Source organism: Dipodomys spectabilis, unplaced genomic scaffold (assembly GCF_019054845.1).
Source record: "Dipodomys spectabilis isolate Male_0828 unplaced genomic scaffold, ASM1905484v1 ptg000366l, whole genome shotgun sequence".
Taxonomy (NCBI): Eukaryota; Metazoa; Chordata; class Mammalia; order Rodentia; family Heteromyidae; genus Dipodomys; species Dipodomys spectabilis.
The window spans coordinates 279,893-299,711 of NW_024871043.1; the positions used below are offsets into that span (position 1 = coordinate 279,893).

The 19,819-nt window shown below is 51.7% G+C and overlaps 3 protein-coding genes across 3 annotated transcripts in view; 2 read left to right on the forward strand and 1 right to left on the reverse strand.

The window, feature by feature from the left end:
* Vps35l (VPS35 endosomal protein sorting factor like) overlaps nucleotides 1-9,450 on the forward strand; it is a 56,757-nt gene extending 47,307 nt beyond the window's left edge. Inside the window, exons 27-31 of the mRNA XM_042666757.1 lie at nucleotides 2,987-3,126; nucleotides 5,627-5,792; nucleotides 6,258-6,376; nucleotides 8,025-8,171; nucleotides 8,397-9,450. Of these exons, the coding sequence (XP_042522691.1) occupies nucleotides 2,987-3,126; nucleotides 5,627-5,792; nucleotides 6,258-6,376; nucleotides 8,025-8,171; nucleotides 8,397-8,495 (671 nt within the window). The 3' untranslated portion in view covers nucleotides 8,496-9,450. The remainder of the gene's footprint in view (nucleotides 1-2,986; nucleotides 3,127-5,626; nucleotides 5,793-6,257; nucleotides 6,377-8,024; nucleotides 8,172-8,396) is intronic.
* Nucleotides 9,451-9,765: 315 nt separating this feature from the next.
* Knop1 (lysine rich nucleolar protein 1) lies at nucleotides 9,766-19,461 on the reverse strand. Its single transcript, XM_042666681.1, has 5 exons — nucleotides 19,311-19,461; nucleotides 16,252-17,174; nucleotides 14,285-14,353; nucleotides 13,910-13,987; nucleotides 9,766-11,487 (listed from the first exon to the last, which is right to left on the reverse strand). Exons 1-5 carry the CDS (start codon nucleotides 19,459-19,461, stop codon nucleotides 11,176-11,178), a joined length of 1,533 nt encoding a protein of 510 aa, XP_042522615.1. The 3' UTR covers nucleotides 9,766-11,175.
* Nucleotides 19,460-19,819, forward strand: part of Iqck (IQ motif containing K) — an 81,967-nt gene continuing 81,607 nt past the window's right edge. Inside the window, exon 1 of the mRNA XM_042666638.1 lies at nucleotides 19,460-19,649. Within this exon, the coding sequence (XP_042522572.1) occupies nucleotides 19,460-19,649 (190 nt within the window). The remainder of the gene's footprint in view (nucleotides 19,650-19,819) is intronic.

Below are 19,819 nucleotides of genomic sequence, written 5' to 3' on the forward strand. Positions count from 1 at the left end.
CTTTCAGTTATTTATCTTCAGTTTTTAATCTCAAGAGGGAGGGTCCTGTCAGCCTTCATATCCTCAGGGTCTGAATTTGAGGATCCAGCTGATAGCAGATGGAAAATATTCAGGGGAAAACTGTGTAGTGATCACAGCAGGTTTTTCTCCCGTCGTCATTCCATAAGAAGATAGTAAAGCATTGATAGGTAATTCCGAGATGGCTTATGTGTGGTGGTGTGCCTGGCTGTGGCAAGTACTCACCATTCATGTACGGGACTGTAGGGTCTTGAGTCTGACATTGCATTTCATTCATATTTCCTACTTACTTTGTTGTTGTTGTTTTGGTATACTGGAGTTTGAACTCGGGTCTTAGCCCATGATGAACAGGTTGCCCTACCACTTGAGCCATGCCTCCAGCCATTTCATATGGTGGTTTCTATTCCATTGATATTTCACTCCAAACTTGACTTACACAGAGATAGAAAATGTACAAGACAAGAAAAGGCGTTTTACAGTGGAGTTTGTAGACCTTAAGACAGTGGATTACTCTTTGAGGCAGAACTGAGCTTTAATGGAGTTTGTTGATGGGATCAGGGGATCTGCACCTCCTGGAATGCTTGTTTCTAGACATCCCTGGCCCGGGACAGCCGTGCAGCCAAGTTGTCTAAGATTGATGATGGACTGAGTCTGGCAGCAAATGGCCTTTGAGGTCATTTTGCTCTTGAAGCTGACTATAATGTGGTGGAGATTTCCATTAGCACTGAGCTAATGCATTATGGAAAGGCAGTGCGCCTCGGAAGGTGGGCTGCTTTTCATTCTTTTAGCATGTTTTATGACTCATGTTCTGTGCATGTCCCATGTCACCAAGACCAGGGGCACGAGAATGTCCTGTAGGCCAGAGTTCCACCTGAATTTGCTACCATGTCTGGATGCAGTGGGGGAGAGCGTCGCATGCTCTTCACAGGAGAGGCAGTTGGGATACAGTTTCAAGTTTTAATGACTTGCATTATAAAGTTAGGAATGCTTATTTGAAAGTGTTGCAAGAATACAGAAATAGAGGATTTTGGACAAGTAAAACGTCCTCTGGTGACATGCTCCTATCTTCCCCATCCCCTTCTTCCAGAAATGTGTTAACAGATTGGACATTTTTCATTTTCTTCTGTATATCCATTAAAGAATATTCATCATTCTTCTATTCCTGTCTCTCCCTTTCATCTGTCTGTATTCTTGTGTTTACACACCATCTCTGCCCCCTCAGGAGGGAGAGGAGGCCAAGTTTCCTACAGTGTTTTTTCTGAGCTTTTTTGGCTTCTTGGTAAATCTTGGGGGCCCCCGTCCCCATGTCAGTACATGTCAGTACTCCACCCAGTCTTTGTAATGTCTTTTAGCATTGTTTCTCTTTTGGGCATGTTATAAATTCCTTCTCCCTACATCCTCCCCTATTTCCCCCCAAAAATGTTCCTTCTGTTGGAAAAACATTTGGACTCTTTCCAAAGTTTTGCTCTTGTACACAATGAGCAAACGTACATTTTAATTCTGAGTGTTGGGAAGCTTTCCAACAATTGTCTGATTTGCTGATGGCTTAGTGGCTTAGAATGGGAAAGCTTGTTGCTCAGACAAGAGACTTGGATCAAAGTATTGCACAGAAAGGCTCTGTGGGTGGATGGCCCCAGCGAGGCCACTGACCCTCAAGAGCCTGTGGTAACCCAAAGAAGCCCAGGATGGGGCACAGAGTGAAACCTTTTAAAGCCTTAGAAGAGGCTTTAAAGGTGTCATTCCAGTCAAGTGGGAGGCATAAGTAGTAGGGTCATGGTTAGGCTGGTGTGCGGAAAAAATGTGAGACCATGTTAAAAAACTAAGCCAAAAAAGGGCCAGAGGTGGCTCAAGTACCTAAACGCCACCAACACACAAACGCACACACCTCTTCCCTTTCCTCCCCCAGTCAGAAATCTCTAAAGTGGCTTGTGCATGCATGCTCATTCCTTTCATTTGTTTTATTTTTTGTTGGTTTATTTTCTGTTGGTTGTGGGGCTTGATCTTGGGGCCTGGGCATTCACTGTCCCTGAGCTTTTTCACTCAAGGCTAGTGCTCTACCACTTGAGCCACAGTGCCACTTCCATCATGGTTATTCCTTAGACTCTTCAGTAGTTGGGTTTCTTTTCGTTCTTCCCCCAACCCCCCCCCCCCCTTTTTTTTTTTGGTACTACTAGGGTTTTACTTCAAGAACTTGCACTTGTTAGATAGGTACTCTACCACTTGAACCATACCACCAGCCATTTTTGCTTTTGTTATTTTTCAGATAGGATCTTGCACTTTCTACCTGGGCCTGCCTAGAGGCCAAGATCCTCCTACCTGTGCCTCTCAGTAGCTGAGATGACAGGCTTGTAGCACTACATCTAGTTAGTTGAAATGTTCTTGCCAATCTTTTGCATGGGCTGGTCACAAACTCCGATTGTTCTGGGATCTCTGCTTTGCAAATAGCTGAGATTACAGTGTATCCTACTGTGCCTAGTCCGTGGTTCCCCTGTACCTCCAGACAGGTCTTCTCTGCCTGGTCTGAAACTCTCAGTACTTCTACTTTACCCCTTCTAACAGCTGGAATTACAGGGGTGCCCCACCACACCCAGTTCCACGTGTGTTTCTTTAGTAAACATTTTAACCAGAAAGGGCATGTACTAGAAAAGATTCAGGCCCATCCACGGGGTGTTGAGTCCTTCCTTACCCCATACCTGTGAAGGGGCTGACATAGCTTCCCTCCATCTGGGAGTTCACTGAACCAACTCAGGCTGAGGCCAGTGTCTCCTGTATGGTATGGAAGCTGAACTGAGATTCTCTGAGCTGGCTTCTGAGATCAGCAGCTTCCTGTTCTCCAACAATCTGCCAGATCTCCTTGTGGTTTCTAGAACCCTCTGCTCAGCCCATCTTGGGTCTGAGTGGGACCCTGAAGAAGGAGGACCCCACCCTGCATCTGCAGTGCTCATCTCAGCTTGTCTTCTCCCTGCAGCTGATGCTTTCTTCAAAGCTGCTATCAGCCTCGTGCCAGAAGTTCCCAAGATGATAAATATCGACGGGAAGATGCGGCCTTCTGAAGCCTTCCTTCTGGAATTCCTCTGCAATTTCTTCTCCACTTTGCTAATTGTGCCGGTATGTTTCCCTGAAGGCCCAAGATATGGGGCCCCAAAGTGCAGTACACTCTGTCTGCTACCTACATAGGTTTGGCTTTCCTGAAGATGTGGCTGGACACCTGTAATCCTAGCTATTCAGGAAGCTGAAATCCGAGGATCAAGGTTCAAAGCAGGCAGGAAAGTCTGTGAGAGACTGATTAATCCCCAGTTAACCACCATAAGACTAGAAGTAGATAGCCATCCTTAAGCAGAAAAAGTGAAGGGACAGTGCCCAAGCCCTGACTTCAAACCCCAGTACCTAAACCGGGCGCCGGTGGTTTACGCATGTAATCCTAGCTACTCAGGAGGCTGAGATCTGAGAATCAGGGTTCAATGCCAGCCTGGGCAGAAAAGTCCATGAGACTCTTTATCTCCAATAAAACAGCTGAAAACCAGAAGTGGTGCTGTGGCTCAAGTGGTAGAGTGCTCGCCTTGAGCTGAAGAGCGCAGGGGCAGCACCCAGGCCCAGAGTTCAAGCCCCAGGACTGATACACACACACAACCACATAAAAAAACCCAAACCAGTACCTGCCCACACAAAAGAGAATTTGGAGTTGCCTAATGAAAACGGTTTTGTGCCATGCCTGGGGTGCTGGGGATCTGGAGTGCACCTGGGTAGGAGTTAGCTCGGCAGCTGCAGTCAAGTTCCATTAGCCAGGCAGCCTGAGTGACAAACCTGTGTTTCTCACAGTTCAAGGCTGGGTGTCCCAGAGCAGGGTGCCAGCCAGCCTTCAGGGTCATCGGTCTTCTGAGGCCCCATGGCCTCCCACAGACCTGTCTATGGACTCTTGAGTTGGGCCATGAGTGTGCCTCAGCTCCCATGGATACGTGTGCCTCAGCTCCCATGGATACAAGTCCCATTCTGGGGTGAGGAAATGTTCTAAAGTTGATGGTGATGACTGCCCTGCTCTATGTGCAATGTGCATGTCCACGGTGGACCAGGCTGCTGTCAGCCTACCCTTGGTGGTCAGTGACCACTTCATTTATACTGAGTACTCTGCTCCCCTGCATGGATGCTTCCCCAGCTAGGCACATGCCCAGTGCCAATGGAGAGAGCCAGGGTCTGAGTCGGATCTGCAGTCAGGAAGGTTGCCAGGTTGGCCAATCATGGGTCCTCTCGGTACCAGCAGTTTGACTTTGTACCACTCACCTCTCTGGCTCATCTCCCATCTGTGAAATGGGATTCCTAATAGGGCCATCAACAGTAGGTACTCTAAATCTTGGCCCTTGTTTTTGGCAGTACTGAGGTTTGAACTCAGGGCCTTCTACTTACTAAGGCAGACACTGTATACTTGAGCCATGCCTCAACCCTTTTCTCTTTTTCGCTTTACATTTCTGACTGGGGTCTCACATGTATGCCCAGGCCCTCCCAGACCATGATTCTACTTATGTGGTGTGATAACAAGTGAATGCCGATATGCCCAACTTTGAGATAGTATCAATTTTTTTTTGTCTGGGCTAGTGTTAAGCTGTGATCTTCCTGATCTCCACCTCCTGATGAGGATTACAGATGTGAGCCATTGTGCGCAGACTCAAGTTGTTATTTGATGGTCAGGTCGTGTATCCTACTGAGACCTGAGTGATGTGGCTGCCGTGAGCTCTGGCTGGATGAGGAGGAATGCCGGGGGAGCTGGGGATTGGTTTGCATTTGCATAGACCTTGAAGCTGAATTGAAGCTGCTCACTTTTTTATGGTGTGGTCCTTTTTCTAGCATCATGAAACGACGGAAACACAATGGTTTTCCTAAACCTGTGTGGGAATCTCCCTCTCTGAGGTGATGGGGGTAGTTCTGCAGTTGCTAACTCTCCTGAGTTGTTCTTATAGCCTGAGCACCAGGCTTCTGCTGTCCCGACCACTGGGAGACCCAGTCTTGCTTGTGGTCGGCGCTGGGGATGACCCTTTCTTACCAGGCAGTCATTTTAGAAACAGGCCAGAATCTGACAGGGAGCTTTTTTGTTTTTTTTTTTGCAAATGTTTTATTGTGATTAGTGATTACATAATTTCACACATTTCGCAGTATTGTGGGATAGTGATGCTTAGTCACAAACACATTCTAACCTTCATGAGGCAAATTGTCTATCGTGGTCTATGAAGTTTATGAGTTCTACGGGCTTTGACTATAGTTATTCCTTCCACATTGGGTGATATGAGCATTCCTTTCCTTTCGCATAGTGTCAGCTGCTCCCTCTATCCCGCTCATTCTCCCTCCCTCTATCCCGCTCATTCTCCCTCCCTCCCATCGCTGCCATTGAGTTGCTTGGTTCGTTTTGATCAATGTCCAGGGCAAGGGAGCTGCTTTTTCATTCCTTGACCCCTTTAGGGAGTGGGGTTTCCCCTTTTCCTCAGTTGCTTCTCTGCTTGTGACAGGCCTGGCCTGGCCTGGGGAGGAAACCCTGCCTTCTCTCCCCAGTGGGTAAAAGGAGACTTGTTTCTCTTGCCTCCTATTTTGGTTGATCTCTCCTATTTTGGTTCTCCACCAGGATCATCCGGAACACGGGGTCCTGTTTCTTGTTCGGGAGCTTCTCAATGTGATCCAGGACTACACATGGGAGGACACAAGTGATGACAGGATCCGCATCTACACCAGTGTTCTCCATCTGCTGTCCGCCATGAGCCAGGAGACCTACCTGTACCACATCGACAGAGGTACGCAGTGCCTCCCACAAGGCTAAGGAGCCTTCTCCCTTCCTCCTCCCCGGGGTTTAGAGGGAAAACCCTGGAAAAGGCCTAGGGATTTAGGTGTTGTAGCACCTGACTTCACTGTGACCATTAAATGATCTTAGAGGTCCACTAATGGGCCAAACTATGGAATGATCTGGAACAATAGCAGGAAAGCATCAATCCTGGCCTGTTCCTAACCCCATCCCAGGCAGGCTTTGGAATCTGGCTTTTGGGTTTAGATTTTAACTTGGGCTGCCTCTGGCTTCAGTTTCCCCACCCCTAGAAGGGAATTGGTTATATTACCTTGTTTTTCACGCCACGGGCAGCACTCAGCCCTGTCCCTCGTAACTGCTGTGGTGGCCATAGTGATCACTGGCCAGGCCCCATGGACACAGCGTCTCCTCGCCACCTCAGCCACAGCCTATCTCATAGTCTCCTTTGTGCCATCAGTGGACTCCAACGACAGCCTCTACGGGGGAGACTCCAAGTTCCTGGCTGAGAACAACAAGCTGTGTGAGGTGGTGATGGCCCAGATCCTGGAGCACCTGAAGACCCTGGCCAAAGACGAGGTGGGGCCTCTGGCATGTGCTCCCAGTGGGGCACTGCTCCACTCTGGAAGGGAAGCGATTCTGCAAGGGCAGTCTCTGGAAACCACACTGCTCCTCTCAACTCCTAGGACAGCAACGCTTGTTAAGAATGTTCTGTCAAACAAAACCAAGCTGGATGTGGTGGCACATACCTGTGATGCTCCAGCACTTGAGAGACCAGGGCGAGATTGTGGGTCTGCAGCCAGCCTGCACTATGGAGTGAAATTGTGTCTCAGTAAAATCACATCTGCCCTCACAGCTGCTCTGCTTGCACAGCTCAAGTGGTCACCCTGGCCTCCTCTCTGTGGCAGGCTCCCCAGACACTTGGTGGCAGTCACAATGTGGTGTGGACTCTCGAGTGGAAGCTCCTTGGGAGCTGGGGTGGGCTGTCTTTGCGTCATGACGTCAGTGCCACAGTAGGACCTTTTCAAAAAAGCTGTCCAGTCTATAAATAGCCGTGCTGGCCACACCCAAGCACCCTTCTGAAGGGCAGGAGCCATGTTCGGTTCCTGCTGAACAATGGAAACCAAGGCAAGCAAGTTTAGCCAGAACAGTAGAAATAGTAACTTGGGGCCTCATGCAGGGCAGGTGCTCTACCACACACCTACCACTTGTAGTTTTTCAAGATAGAGTGCTAGGCTTTTTTTTGTTTTTGTTTTGTCAGTCAAGGGGCTTGAACTCTGGGCCTGGGCAGTTCTTCAGCTTTTCAGCTCAAGATGAGCACTCTACTACAGCTCCACTTCTGGTTTTCTGAGTGGTTTATTGGCGATAAGAGTCTCATGGATTTCCCTGCCCAGGCTGGCTTTGAACCATGATCCTCAGATATCAGCCTCCTGAGTAGGTAGGATTACAGGCATGAGCCACTGACACCTGGGTGTTAGGCTTTTTGCCCAAGCTGGCCTTCAATCACAATCCTTCCTACCTCTTCCTGAATAGCCAGGATTCAAGAGTGCACCACCACTTCTAGCACTTTTGGCTTCCCGGTGTGCACTAGGACCTTCAGCAAGGGCCTTTCGCTGATCTGTCCAAGCACAGGAACAGTGTATGTTCCAGCCTGTGTAGGACCCAGCGCTTCACTCAAGTAGCTTCACTGAATTCTGACTAGAGCCATTCACAGGCTGGAGTCCTTGAGTGCAGGACTCACGCTCATGTGCAGGCGAGGTTCCATGATCATCTGCTGGGACTCAATTGTCCCATCTCCATGTGGCAGATGATTTTGTGATTTCTGTGTTCAGCTAGTAACTCCCCACCTCCCTTCCCATGATTGCTGGCCACGGCTCCTGGTTCTACAGTTTGGCTTGGGCTCAGGAACCTGTCTGTTGGCATGGCCTTTCCTAGTGACTGTTACCTTTGGGGAGGGGACCTCTCATGGGCCTGCTGTGAGTTCTAGATACCTATTTCCCCCTCTCCCATTGAAATGGAGTGTTAGGCGTAGCTTGCCCTCTCTTTCTCCATGAGGTGTACACCTGGCTCCCACTTCACAGATGGGAGAGGCAGCAGGACTCAGTGGGTGGAGCAGCAAACACATGGGAGAGCTGGCATTTGAACCTACCCACAGAGTCTCTGCTGGGCTCTGTGGCCCCGGGTGGCCCAAGTCCCAGTGCAGGGGGTCACCACCCTTTCTCTACAGGCCCTGAAGCGCCAGAGCCTGCTGGGCCTCTCCTTCTTCAACAGCATCCTGGCCCACGGGGACCTGCGCAACAACAAGCTGAACCAGCTGTCTGTCAACTTGTGGCACCTGGCACAGAGGCATGGCTGTGCTGACAGCAGGACGATGGTGAGGACCAGCACTGCCACACACAGCCAGCCCTGCTCGCCCGGGCTCCTAGCTGGCACCAGGCTTCCTCACATGAAAATGCCCTCATACCTGGCACCCCCTCTGATTTTAAGGGCACGTTATGGTTCAAGTTCTACTATGTGCTCACACAGCGGCACACTCACCCGGCGTGGGTTCCCAGTGTAGTGAGCCACACGTGACACAGACCTTGCTCTTCCCTCCTAGGTGAAAACTCTGGAATACATCAAGAAGCGAAGCAAACAGCCGGACATGACTCATCTGACGGAGCTGGCCCTGCGACTCCCCCTGCAGACAAGGACCTGAGCCCCATGGGGACTTAGGGTTTTTTGTTTTTTAACATATATATATGGTTGAATGGTTTAAGATCTGACCTCTGCCCAGACTTTTTGACAGCAAAGAGAGAATCCGCAAAGTATTAAATCCAATTCTCCGAGGAGCAATGTCCTAGCGTTTCTTTGCCAAGGGGCCTTGCTTCAGCTCCTCAGTGAGGCCCGGGAACAGCTGGGCCTTCTGCAGGGGAGAACCAGGAATGCACGCAACTTCCTTTACTGGTGTGCCTCACATTGTGCCTGTTTAGTAAGACAGCAACCTTAGAGGACTTCATGGCAGATCTCGCATGCATTTAGCCCCATCAAGAGTATTCCAGTTGGTCTTAGAACACGACTATGGCACCAGGAGAAAATGAGGTACAGTCTGAGTCGCTGTGGCTTCAGTGAAGTGTGCCATGAAGTGCGTAGGTGCACTCAGGTCTGTAGTCCAGTCACTGACCTCCACCAAAGGCCTGTGGTGCATTGCATGGCCTGGGGATACCTGCTCTGCCTCTGGAGCTCCGCTGCTTCCGTGCTGCTGGCCAGTTTGGTGGAACTCCATTCTTGACATGGTTTCCAGTACAGCATTTAATGACTGGTGCCTGACATTGTCGGTGAGAAACCATGCAGGCTGTGGACTAAGTGTCAGGACCTAGCCGATTGCACAGGCCCTGCCATGCCCATGGCTAGGCCTGCCATCCAGCGGCTCGGGAAGCTGCTCAAGCCACAGCATAGGACTACCCCGTCTCAATAAGTAAACAGATGAATAAACCCCCAATTTATGCTTTTGGGAAATGTGCCCTGAGAGTGGGATACATTTCATCTTTACTCTTCCAGGGAGGTAGGAGGTGATTGCTAATGCATGGCTCACCTCAGTAAATAAAATTTAAAAATAATTTCTAGGGCTGGGAAGGTGGCTCAGTGGTAGAGCACTTGCCTTGCATGCTTGAGGCCCTGGTTCGATTCCTCAGCACCACATAAGCAGAAAAAAAAAAGCTGGAAGTGGCGCTGTGGCTCAAGTGGTGAAGAGCTGAGGGACAGTGCCCAGGCCCAGAGTTCAAGCCCCACGACTGGACCAAAAAAAAAAAAAAAAAAAAAAAAAATATATATATATATATATATATATATGTATCTATTCAACTCATGTTCCTAAGTTTAGGACTAGCAAGACTAGATTTTTGGGGGCCAATCTGATGACAACCCCTGTGCCTCAAAGAAACAGCCGTACAACGCAACCTCCAACCCCAACTAAACACATCAGAAAACAGAGTTGTCCTCGTTCTGCTCAAGTTCTCCCAGAGCAGAGCGCCTTTATTCCAAAAAGTTATTTCCATTAAATTTATTTCAGTAGGATGAGGGAAAACTGGGAGAGAGCGAGGGAAGGGGTGATGTCCAAAAAGAAATGTACTCCTTACCTGACTTACGTAACTGTAACCCCTCTGTACATCACCTTTATAACAACAAAGAATTTTAAAAAAATAAAACTACTTGAAACAAACTGTATTATGCTAATTAAAACCAAGGGGCAGATTCACAAATTACCCTCCTTAACTCATTTCTTCTAATTTGAGGCTGCGATTCCATCAGCTCTCAACCTAAACCACTCAGTAACTGAAACCACAGTTGTGAACCACCACACTCAGCTAGACAGCTGACTTGGGGATCTTGCTAATACTCTTGTCTAGGCTAGCGTCACTCTTCAGTCCTCCTGATCTCTGCCCTGAGCGGCTGGGATTACAGATGTGCACTACCATGCTCGTCTGGACATACCCCTTTTAAAGGAGAGCTATGGCTGCCTGGCAGATACTTTGATGGGCCTGTTGGGAAGGTGGCTTCAGGGGCAGAGGCTCACACACTGAGGCAGACAGCAGAAATCATTTAGGACTAATGTGGGAGGAGCCAGGGTTGAAGAGACAGCTGGAGTATAGGAAGGATATGGCCATAGAGGGTCAGCTACTTAAAAAATACCCAAAGGAGAAACAACCAGTCGTAGGTGAACTCTGACCTTCCACCACCCTCTCCCTCTCTCTCCCAAACTCCTAGGACCCACAGGTAGGCTGTGTTCTGTTCTGCATGGGGCAGAGACATGAGTAACATAGACTTGATATAAACCTGCAGAGGGCCTGGGGAGAGCACTTAAAGCAGGAAAAGGAGGGACAGAGTGGGTCAAGCCAGCTGCAGGCTGGGAGCCTTAACATCAGGCTGAGACTACATCCCCAAGAAGGGGACATGTGAGGAAAGGCAGAGCAGGCTGGAGCTGCTCTGGAGCCATAGCCTGCTGCTGTCCTGGCTGCCCAACTTCCTCTGGTGACAGACTAGATTTCTGTGCACAAGTAAGCAGGCCTATATAGACACCCCAAAACTTCTGCTTTCCTTCATCAATTTGTCCCAGTAGTGGTGACCTGCCCTAGATGGGTATGGCCTGCACTGCTGGGGTCCCTGAGCTGTGGTGCCTCTCCTGTAAGATGGTGGAACAGTAGGGCTTCAGCTGGAATATACGCCCTATCCATGTGTGCTCTGCAAACACCAGTCCCCACCCCCTGCTCCTCCAAGCCCACCCATCCAGAGTTGTCCTGAACCTTCGCCAAGTGTCTGGTTCAAGATAACTGCCTGCAGCTTCCACCTGCCACACAGGAAGAAAAGCCAGGTGGGCTGCTGAGAGACCAGATGGGAGTTTAATCGCTCAGCTTGACGGACCTGGAGGCGTTCCTGTCGATGTAGAAGACTTTGTCTGGGGTGGGAGAGTAGCCGAGGCCGGCGCCGCGGCTGCACTTCCAGCTCATGGCCCGGTCGTAGTCCTGCTGCAGGTTCTGTTGCAGGCTGTCTGCCTCCTTCTTGCTCAGAGCCATGTTGGGCTTGCCTACTGTGCTGGCGGAGCGGCTGGACGAAGGGGACAGGTGCTTAAAGCCACCCATAAGTTTGAGAAATTTCAGTTTCTGTTCCTCACTTTCAAAACCAGCAGTATCCCACTGGCCAAACTGGGTTCCCTGTGGGGAGGAAAACGCGGTTATTTGTCTTCAATCCCACGCACCCTTTCCCTCCACTCAGCCCCTGCTGCTGTGGCCCAGTGCCAGTACGCCAGAAGACAGTCTCATTACTATTCCTGCGATCTGGGAGGACAACTGTGGCCACTCTGTGACGGATGAGGAAAGGGAGGCTGATGGGCAGATACCTCCTGTGTCACCTGAGGGGTTCCAATTCAGGTCTGGGCACCACGAGAGGCCCCCCCCCCCACGTGACCAGGTGTGCCACTGCCCTGGCTCTGCCTGAAATTGGCAATGACAACCATCACTTCCCCTGCCCTCACCACCCACCCAGCACCATTACCTCCTAACAGCTGTATGATTCTTCCTGTCACACCGTGACCACACAGCTGACAGAATCAGCAATGACTTGCTCGGTTCCGGGTTAGTCATGGCGAATAGCAAAGGGACAGGAAAGGGTCCGAGCAAGACATAGCCTCCAAGGACACTCCCTCCTTCTCACCACCTACTGATTTGATGACAGCCCTTGGATGGCATCTATTCATTACTAATCAAGTTGACTAGCACACAAATCAATCCAGTTGACAGTCAAGATTCACATCTTAGAAGTGGCATCGTGGCCGGGGCCAGTGGCTCGTGCCTGTAATCCTAGCTACTCAAGAGGCTGAAAAAAACGGAAGTGGTGCTGTGGCTCAAGCGGTACAGTGCTCACCTTGAGCTGAAGAGCTGAGGAACAGCGCCCAAGTCCAGAGTTCAAGTCCCACGACCAAAAAAAAAGGGGCATTGTGGCTTAAAGTGGTACAGCCTTGAGCAAGAGAGCTTATGGACAGCATCCAGGCCTTGAGTTCAAACCCCATCACCACCACCACCACTACCAACAACAACAAAAAGAGAGAAGGCCTTATAGAGCTGGGAATATGGCTTAGTGGTAGAGTTGCTTGCCTAGCACCCAGGAAGCCCTAGGTTTGATGCCTCAGTGCCACATAAAAAAAGAAGTGGCACTGTGGCTCAAGTGGTAGAGTGCTAGGCTCAAGCAAAAGAAGCTCAGGAACAGTGCCCCAGGCTGAGTTCAAGCCCCAGGACTGGCAAAAAAAACAACAACCAAACAACAAAAAAACCCCACCCCTCTGCTCACCTCCACCACCTTTTTTTCCAGTGCTGGGGATCAAACCCAGTGCTTGGAGCATGCTAGGCAGGTGACCTTCATAGTGGTCCTACCTCCCCTCTCCTCTTAACCCGGCACAACTCAGCTGTCACCACAGCCACTTCCCATGCACCTGTACACGGTGCACTTTGTGCCAGCACATCCACACCTGGTCACTCCCAGCTGGCTGCTGGTGGTCCTGGGGAGCCCCCACCGTCTGCCGACCCCTACATGGGCACTGGCCTGCTTACAGGCCACATGTCAGCCCAGCGCTGGTTTCCAGTCTGCCCTGTGAGGATACCTACAACTGTTACAGCTGCCCAGGGGGAAACTGGAGACCTCAGTTTCATGGTGGCCCCGGTTAGGGAAATGACAACTTCTCAGGCCACTGGTGATGCCCTGCCCAGGTCTGAGAAAACCACTGCCAGGGGCCAATGGGGCCTGGTGAGCTGCTCTTCCACAGGAATCCCTGACCCCTGCCTCAGGGTCACCTGAAGCGCCCCTGGCAGACCCCAGTGCATGAAGGGAAAGATCTTGCTTAGAGATACCAGACCGAATCACTGATCTCGGCAATTCTCATTCAAACTCCTGTCAATACACATGGAAGGCTGAGGCCAGGGCCAGAAGGTGGTCTTTCCCTTCCCACAGCCAACCTAGCACCTAGTTCCATGGTGGGCCTCGGTGGCCAACCCAGAGCAGGCTCAGGCTACTCTCCAGGTCCTTGGCCTGACTGCAGCCAGAGGCTGAGCTGGTGCTGCCCTGGCCTGCACTGGCTACTGTGCGACCTTGCTGGCCTTCGCCGTAGACCACCCCCAGCCCTCTGCTACCTCGGGGTTCTGCCCTCCTCACCTTAGGGTGTCCAGACAAGTGTCACCGCAGCCTGTGTAGACCAGCCCGGCCTCTCCTGCTCTTTTCTACCTCTTTCTCCTTAGTATAGCTGTCATTTGCCTATCCCTTCCTTATGGATTCTCCATTTTCCTGCCACACTTATTGTCCTCTTGGGCCGCCAGCGTGTGATGGTGAGGTGAGGGGGTCCCAGCTGCCTCTGATACCTACACTTGGTACACAATAGAGGCTCACATAGTAAGTATGTGTGACAGGGGTGTAGAATCCAGCGACTCACAGGGGCCTAGCCACGCAGTGCGCATGCTGTCCTCCTACCTGCCCCATTGAGCCTTCTTCCCTCCCCTTTTCTCTTGGCCAGGTCTGGAAAAGTTCCTATTGCTGCCCCACTCCTGCCTCTCCCACCTCATGCTACAGGGACCGCAGGGGCAAACTCACCGCCCAGCTTTTGGAGTCTGATGCCTCTATCTTGCCTGATTCCCGGTCGATCTCTTCCTGCAAAGCCTTCCGCCTCACCTGAGAAGGACAACGGAGGGGAGGTGACCCCAAGCTCCTTCCAGAGCTGGGGATGGAGAGAGGGGAGGCCACCCTGAGCTCCCTCCAGAGTTAAGGATGGGGCAAGGGTGGAGGTGGTGAGCTGCCCTCTACTAGAGCCAGAGGGAGGCTTTAGTAAAGACACAAAAATAAAGTTCCTTGGCCTAAAACTCGCAGGCCTCAATTTATCCCAGAGATCTGTGGATAGCCTGGTGCCCCACAACCAGGACCTTGTGGCCTAGTGGGTAGCAGGTGTACCGGGAGAGGCGCTGGCTGTACCTGGTCTATGCAGGCCTCATCCATGTTGCCTTTCTTTTCCAACACCACCTCCAAGTCTGTGTCGGATGCCTGCAAGAAAGGGAAGAGAGGCTAAGGCTCTAACTGAGGCTCAGCACACAGGATGAGGTCCTTAAGAGTCCAGGACTCCAGCCTGCACCCTTGACAATGAGGCCATTTCAGCTCTCCCGCAACTCCCCCAAATCAGTGACACCAGGCATTTGACAGAGGAAGAAACAGGTTCCTAGAGCACAGGGCTCCCTGAGGCTGAGGCATAGCACCTATTCCAGCCTGGGCCTCCAGACACAGGCTTAGCAGGTAGCTTCCCTACTGGGACTGGCAGGAGCCAGGAAATGTGGAAGTGGCTCAAGGGCCTGTCACCCACCCCATCTAATTCTCCCTTCCATACTCCTGTCCCTCCCCATGCCACAGCTCAGGCTTGCTTCAAAGCTCTTTCTCCCCTTCCCAGGAGGCACGGTACTGGTGTCTGTACCTGCTCTGCTCTGCTCTAGCCTCCAAGTGCCCCCTCCAAGTCCCAGCTCTAGCCTCACTCACCATACTCCTGAAACAGCCTCTAGTACAGGCTCCCCAATAGCAGTGGCCAGGTTATGGGTTCTCACGTTAGTGTGCTCTGCCCAGCCCTGGTGGTGTGTGTGACAGGATGGATGGCCTAGCCAGAAGGGATGAGCACATCTGGCTGGGAGGCAGAGCCCCTTCCAGGGACAGGCCACACAGAGCAGACATCTCTCACTGGCTTCCTAGGGAAGGAAGTCCCAGGTTTCTGCAGTTTCTTCTGAATAAGGATGCTGGGTGGACTGAGCCTCATGGGCAAGGACAAAGCTGGGAGAAACCCCACAAGTAGAACTTCCCCTGCAGACTCCCAGCCTGGTGGCCTCCACCACCCAGGGGCTGCCCTCAGTGGGCACTAAACAAGGCTTTTCCTGCCAGGCCCATGGTGAGTGGATGGTGTGATGGCACAAGGCCACCTTGTAGGACACACAGCCCAGCGTAGGGGAGAGAGACCAAGCTTTGTCTTTCTTGGGCTCCAGTGACACTGGTCTCTAGGGAAGGGGCCATGCCGGAAGCCCCAGTGTTGGGTCTCCTACCACCCCTGCTTCTGTCCTCCGAGCCCCAGCTTTCTTGTCAGGTGTGGATGGCCACAGCACTCTCCGTTGGGCTGGTGGGGAAAGGACCAGATCACTGGATCACCAGGTGGAATACGGACCCAGAGCCTGCCACACCTTGCTCTGAGCAGGGACCAGACCTGGCCACAGGATATTACATCCTTCTGCTGCACCCACAAGTGCCTTGCTCAGGCAGGAACAGTGACCTGACCCTGGTGAGGGCCCAGATGGATGCAGGATGCAGGTCAGCAGAGTCCCCAGCCCTGTAACTCACCACTGCCATCCCTCCCACTCCAATCAGGATGGAGACTGTGGACAGAGGGCCCCAGTCCTCATCTCAGATGCCCACCCCCGCTTCAGACTGTGTGGTATAGGTGGGGCAGATACCGTTGGAACTGCACCCTTGGCTTCTGATCAGGTCATCTGGTTTATGACTCAGTGGACGCCTTTGAGAGCAGCCGAGGACCTTCAGAAGCCAAGCCTGGAGCTGTGGAGATCATGAAACTGGCAGAGGGCAGAGAGGAATTGACTAAGTCCTCGTCTCAGCCCAGAGCTGAGAATACCTTCTGGCCATCTGTTAGCCAATACAATGCAGTGGGCTCACAGCTATATACACAATGTTATCTCAAGCCATATTATTATCATAGTTCATGAGCTGCTGGATTCAGCCACACCTGTAGCTGGATAGCTCCAATGCTTTCCTGCACATGTCAATAACTGCCCTCCCCCTTCCCTCCCTGTGCTGGCGTTCTGATAGCTATAAGTATGACTATCTACATGCAAAAGTGCACCAGATACACATATGTACTCTCCACCCTCAGCCTGTTCTCCCCAGGGAGGACCTACCTCCTCCCAAGGGTCTTTGACTTCCCCACCTTCTTTCCTCTTCTTTCTCTTCCTTTTTAGAGCCAACTCCTCAACTGGCTGCTCTACCTTTTTCTTGGACTTCATTTTCTTCTTCATTGGGGACTTAGGACCATCTCCTATTGGGATAAATTCTAGAGCTTCAATCTTGACTGGCTTCTTCTTACTTCCTTTCCTAGAGTTGTTCTCCACAGACTTGGAAACTTTGGGTTGACCTAAGTAGGTGTCTCTCTCCGGTTGGATCTTCTTCTTCTTCTTCTTCTTCATCTTCATACTGTGTTCTTTGGGGTTCCCCTGTTTCCGTTTCTGCCCGGAGGCCGTCTGCTCCTCAGTCTCCTTCCCCACTGAGCATGCGCGCAGCGCATCTCCAGCCTCATAGAGCCACCGGTCCTGGTTGGAGAAGGCAGAAGTATCCTGGGCCTTTTTCTCCTTCTTGTGTTTTTTGAGCTTCTTGCCAATCTTCATCATTTCCTCACTCTTTGTGTGGTCTGGGGAAGTCTTTATCCAAGAGTTGTGGGAAGTAATTACAGGTAAGGACTTCCTCTTCTTTTTCTTCTCCAAGCAAACGAACTCCAACGGTTCACGAGCTTGCTTCCCAGGGCTGTAGGACTTTGCCCGCCTCGCACATGACAATCTGGGTTCGGATTCCTGGGGCAGCTCACCAATGAAGCTGTGACTTTTCTTTTTCTTCTTCTTTTTTTTCCCCAGACATATCTCGGGGAACGTCCCTTGGCCCAAGTTAAAATGGGACGTGGCCCTTGTGGGAGACTGGTCGGAAAAATAATTGTCATTATTTAACATTGAGTACTGAGTCTCTGGTTCTCTAACAATCATCTTTTTCTTCTTTTTCTTTTTCTCTGGGGCCCCAAGGCCCAAGTCTGCTTTGTGGGTCTTTGTGACCATTGCTAAGGAAAGAAATTATTCAAGTTATTACCACACATGTACTCCCCGACCCTGCACTGCATTCCATATTACACTCTGCACAGAGCCATGGTTCTGAGTGGGTGGTAGGAAATGTTAGGACCATTGTACTGGAACTCAGTCATGAGAAAACAGAGAAGCCGAACTGGGAATCTTTATTGGAGAGCCTAGAGCTGCAGATAGACTCCTGTCTCAAAGACCAGTAGCTCCGAATGCAGCTAGCACAAAGCTTATATAGTGCCAAACACGTAAGGTGTGAGGAATTAAGTCTAACAGAAGTGTTATACATAAGCAAAGCAAACCAGAGCAGGACACTTATATTAAGGGCCAATTATCTAGGGGGCTTTCTTGGAGCTTAACAACTCAGGACAAAACAAATGTCGTCTGTCACCTCTAGATCTGCAGAGCTGGGTGGAAAAGCCCCTCCACCTAGCAAAGTACCAAGATGGCTGCAAGAATAAGGCATATTGCTTAGACTCAGTGTCCTTATTTCAGGCCCATAATTCTTTGGGAGCACAGGGAAATCTAACAAAGTACTGGAAGTTAAATTACCTAAAGTTAGCTCTAGGATATAACCTAACTGTTCTCCCACCTTAAATCACTGACTTGCATCCCTGGGCCTTTGTTTCTTCATCTGAAAAATGGAGAAGAAAATAACACCCTTCTTGCTTATTGACTGACTCTGCGGACACAGGTGACATCAAAAGTGCTGTAAAGTCGGGCATGGGTGGCTCATGCCTTAAACCTTGTGATTCAGGAAGTTGAATTCTGAGGATCGTGGTTTGAACCAGGGCAGAAAAGGGCATGAGATTCTCCAATTAACCACCCCAAAAAAAAAAAAAATGGAAGTGGAACTGTGCCTCAAGTGGTAGAGTGCCAGTCTTAAGAAAAAGCTCAAGGACAGCTCCCAGGCACCCAGTTCAGGACCCAGTATCCCCACATACATATGCACAAGAGTACTATGTGGACAGTAATGAAGCCTGAGACAACCCCAGAAAGTACCAGAACAAAATCCCAACAAATGGTGACTTTTTTTTTTTTTTTGCCAGTCCTGGGGCTTGAACTCAGGGCCTGAACACTGTCCCTGAGGTTCTTTTGCTCAAGGCTAGCACTCTACCACTTGAGCCACAGCACCACTTCCAGCTTTTTCTGTTTATCATGGATGCTAGGCAAGCACCTAGCCACATTCCCAGCCCCAAATGGTGACATTTAAACAGATGGGCAGAGGATAAAGCAGAGTCCAGGAAACACAAGAAATGGGGGGGGATGCTCAAGGAATATCAACTTGATGAGCTTCGGCTACTCTTACCCCTTAGCACCTGGCTGTTCAGCCCGGTAACCCCCAAAGTGCATCCACTCGTGCAAAGAAAAAGAAAACTAGTTCTTTCTTGCCAGTCCTGGGGCTTGAACTCAGGGCCTGAGCACTGTCCCTGAGCTTCTTTTTGCTCAATCACTTAAGTCACAGCGCCACTTTGGCTTTTTCTGCTTATGTGGTACTGAGGAATCAAACCCAGGGCTTCATGCATGCGAGGCAAGCATTCTTTCCACTAAGCCACATCCCCAGCCCCAGGAAGAACTGCTGCTTCTTACGGGGCAACTTCTGCACGGGAACGAATGAAAGCGCATGCGCGCCTTCCCGGGTGGGTTGGTTTGTTTTTTAAAAGGCGGCATGTCTGGTGTAGTCCGGACTGGCCTGGAACTCGAGGTCCTCCTGCCTCAGCCTGCCTCGGCTGGGATTACAGGCAAGCACCCACCAAGCCTGGCGTCTGAATTCCCACGGTGGTCTCGGGTGTAAAGGTGGAGCTATGCCACCTCGCGGGCTTCCATCCTTGGTGTGAAACAGGGATTCGAACCCCCGGCAGCAGCGATGTGAAGGAGGCTGTGCCAACGCTCGGCCGGTATCGCGATATCTCGGGGTCCCTTCCCCGAGAACGCCCGGCAAGCGCAGCCTCGCCCCGTCGATGGAGGGGGGTGGGTCGCGGGCCGGGGTGTGGGGGGGGAATGAAGGATGCCTACTGTGTCTCCCTCTTCTCCGCCACGTAACCCATGGCGTCGGGACCCAGTCCCAGACCCCCACGCCGGCGGCCCACACCGCGCGCGCCGCGTTCGAAAAGACTCACCTGCGGGCCAAACCTCCCGGCCTCCACGTGAGAGCGTGCTCCACCGTGACCCGGAAGTCAACCTCGAGCAGCCAGCCCGCCCGCAAGAAATCCGGCTCCTTCCGGGTCGCAGGCGCGCGGACAACGCCGTTACCATGGAGACCGCGGTCATGGTGGCTCTGTGGTCTGTCTCCGCTCGGAGCGCTCTCCGAGAGAAGTCCGGCGTTTCCCCCGAGCCTTCAGTCACCGCCCCGACGCCGCCTGCGCCCCTCGAGCAGCCGGTCCCGCCGGGGCAGGTCGCCGAGCCGCCGCCGCCGCCGCCGCCGCCGGAGAGAAACCTGTGGGAGCAGATCTGCGAGGGTAGGCCGCCCGCCGGGCCGCGGGGCGGGATCGGGCGGGGGCCGCCGTTCCCCAGCGCCCACTGTGCGCCAGGCGGCTGACGTGCGGCGCGCCGCGCTCGCCCGGCCCGGGGAGGGGAACGGAGGTGCCCGCGGGCGGAGCCGAGCCCTGGCTCCGGAGGTGCAACGCCA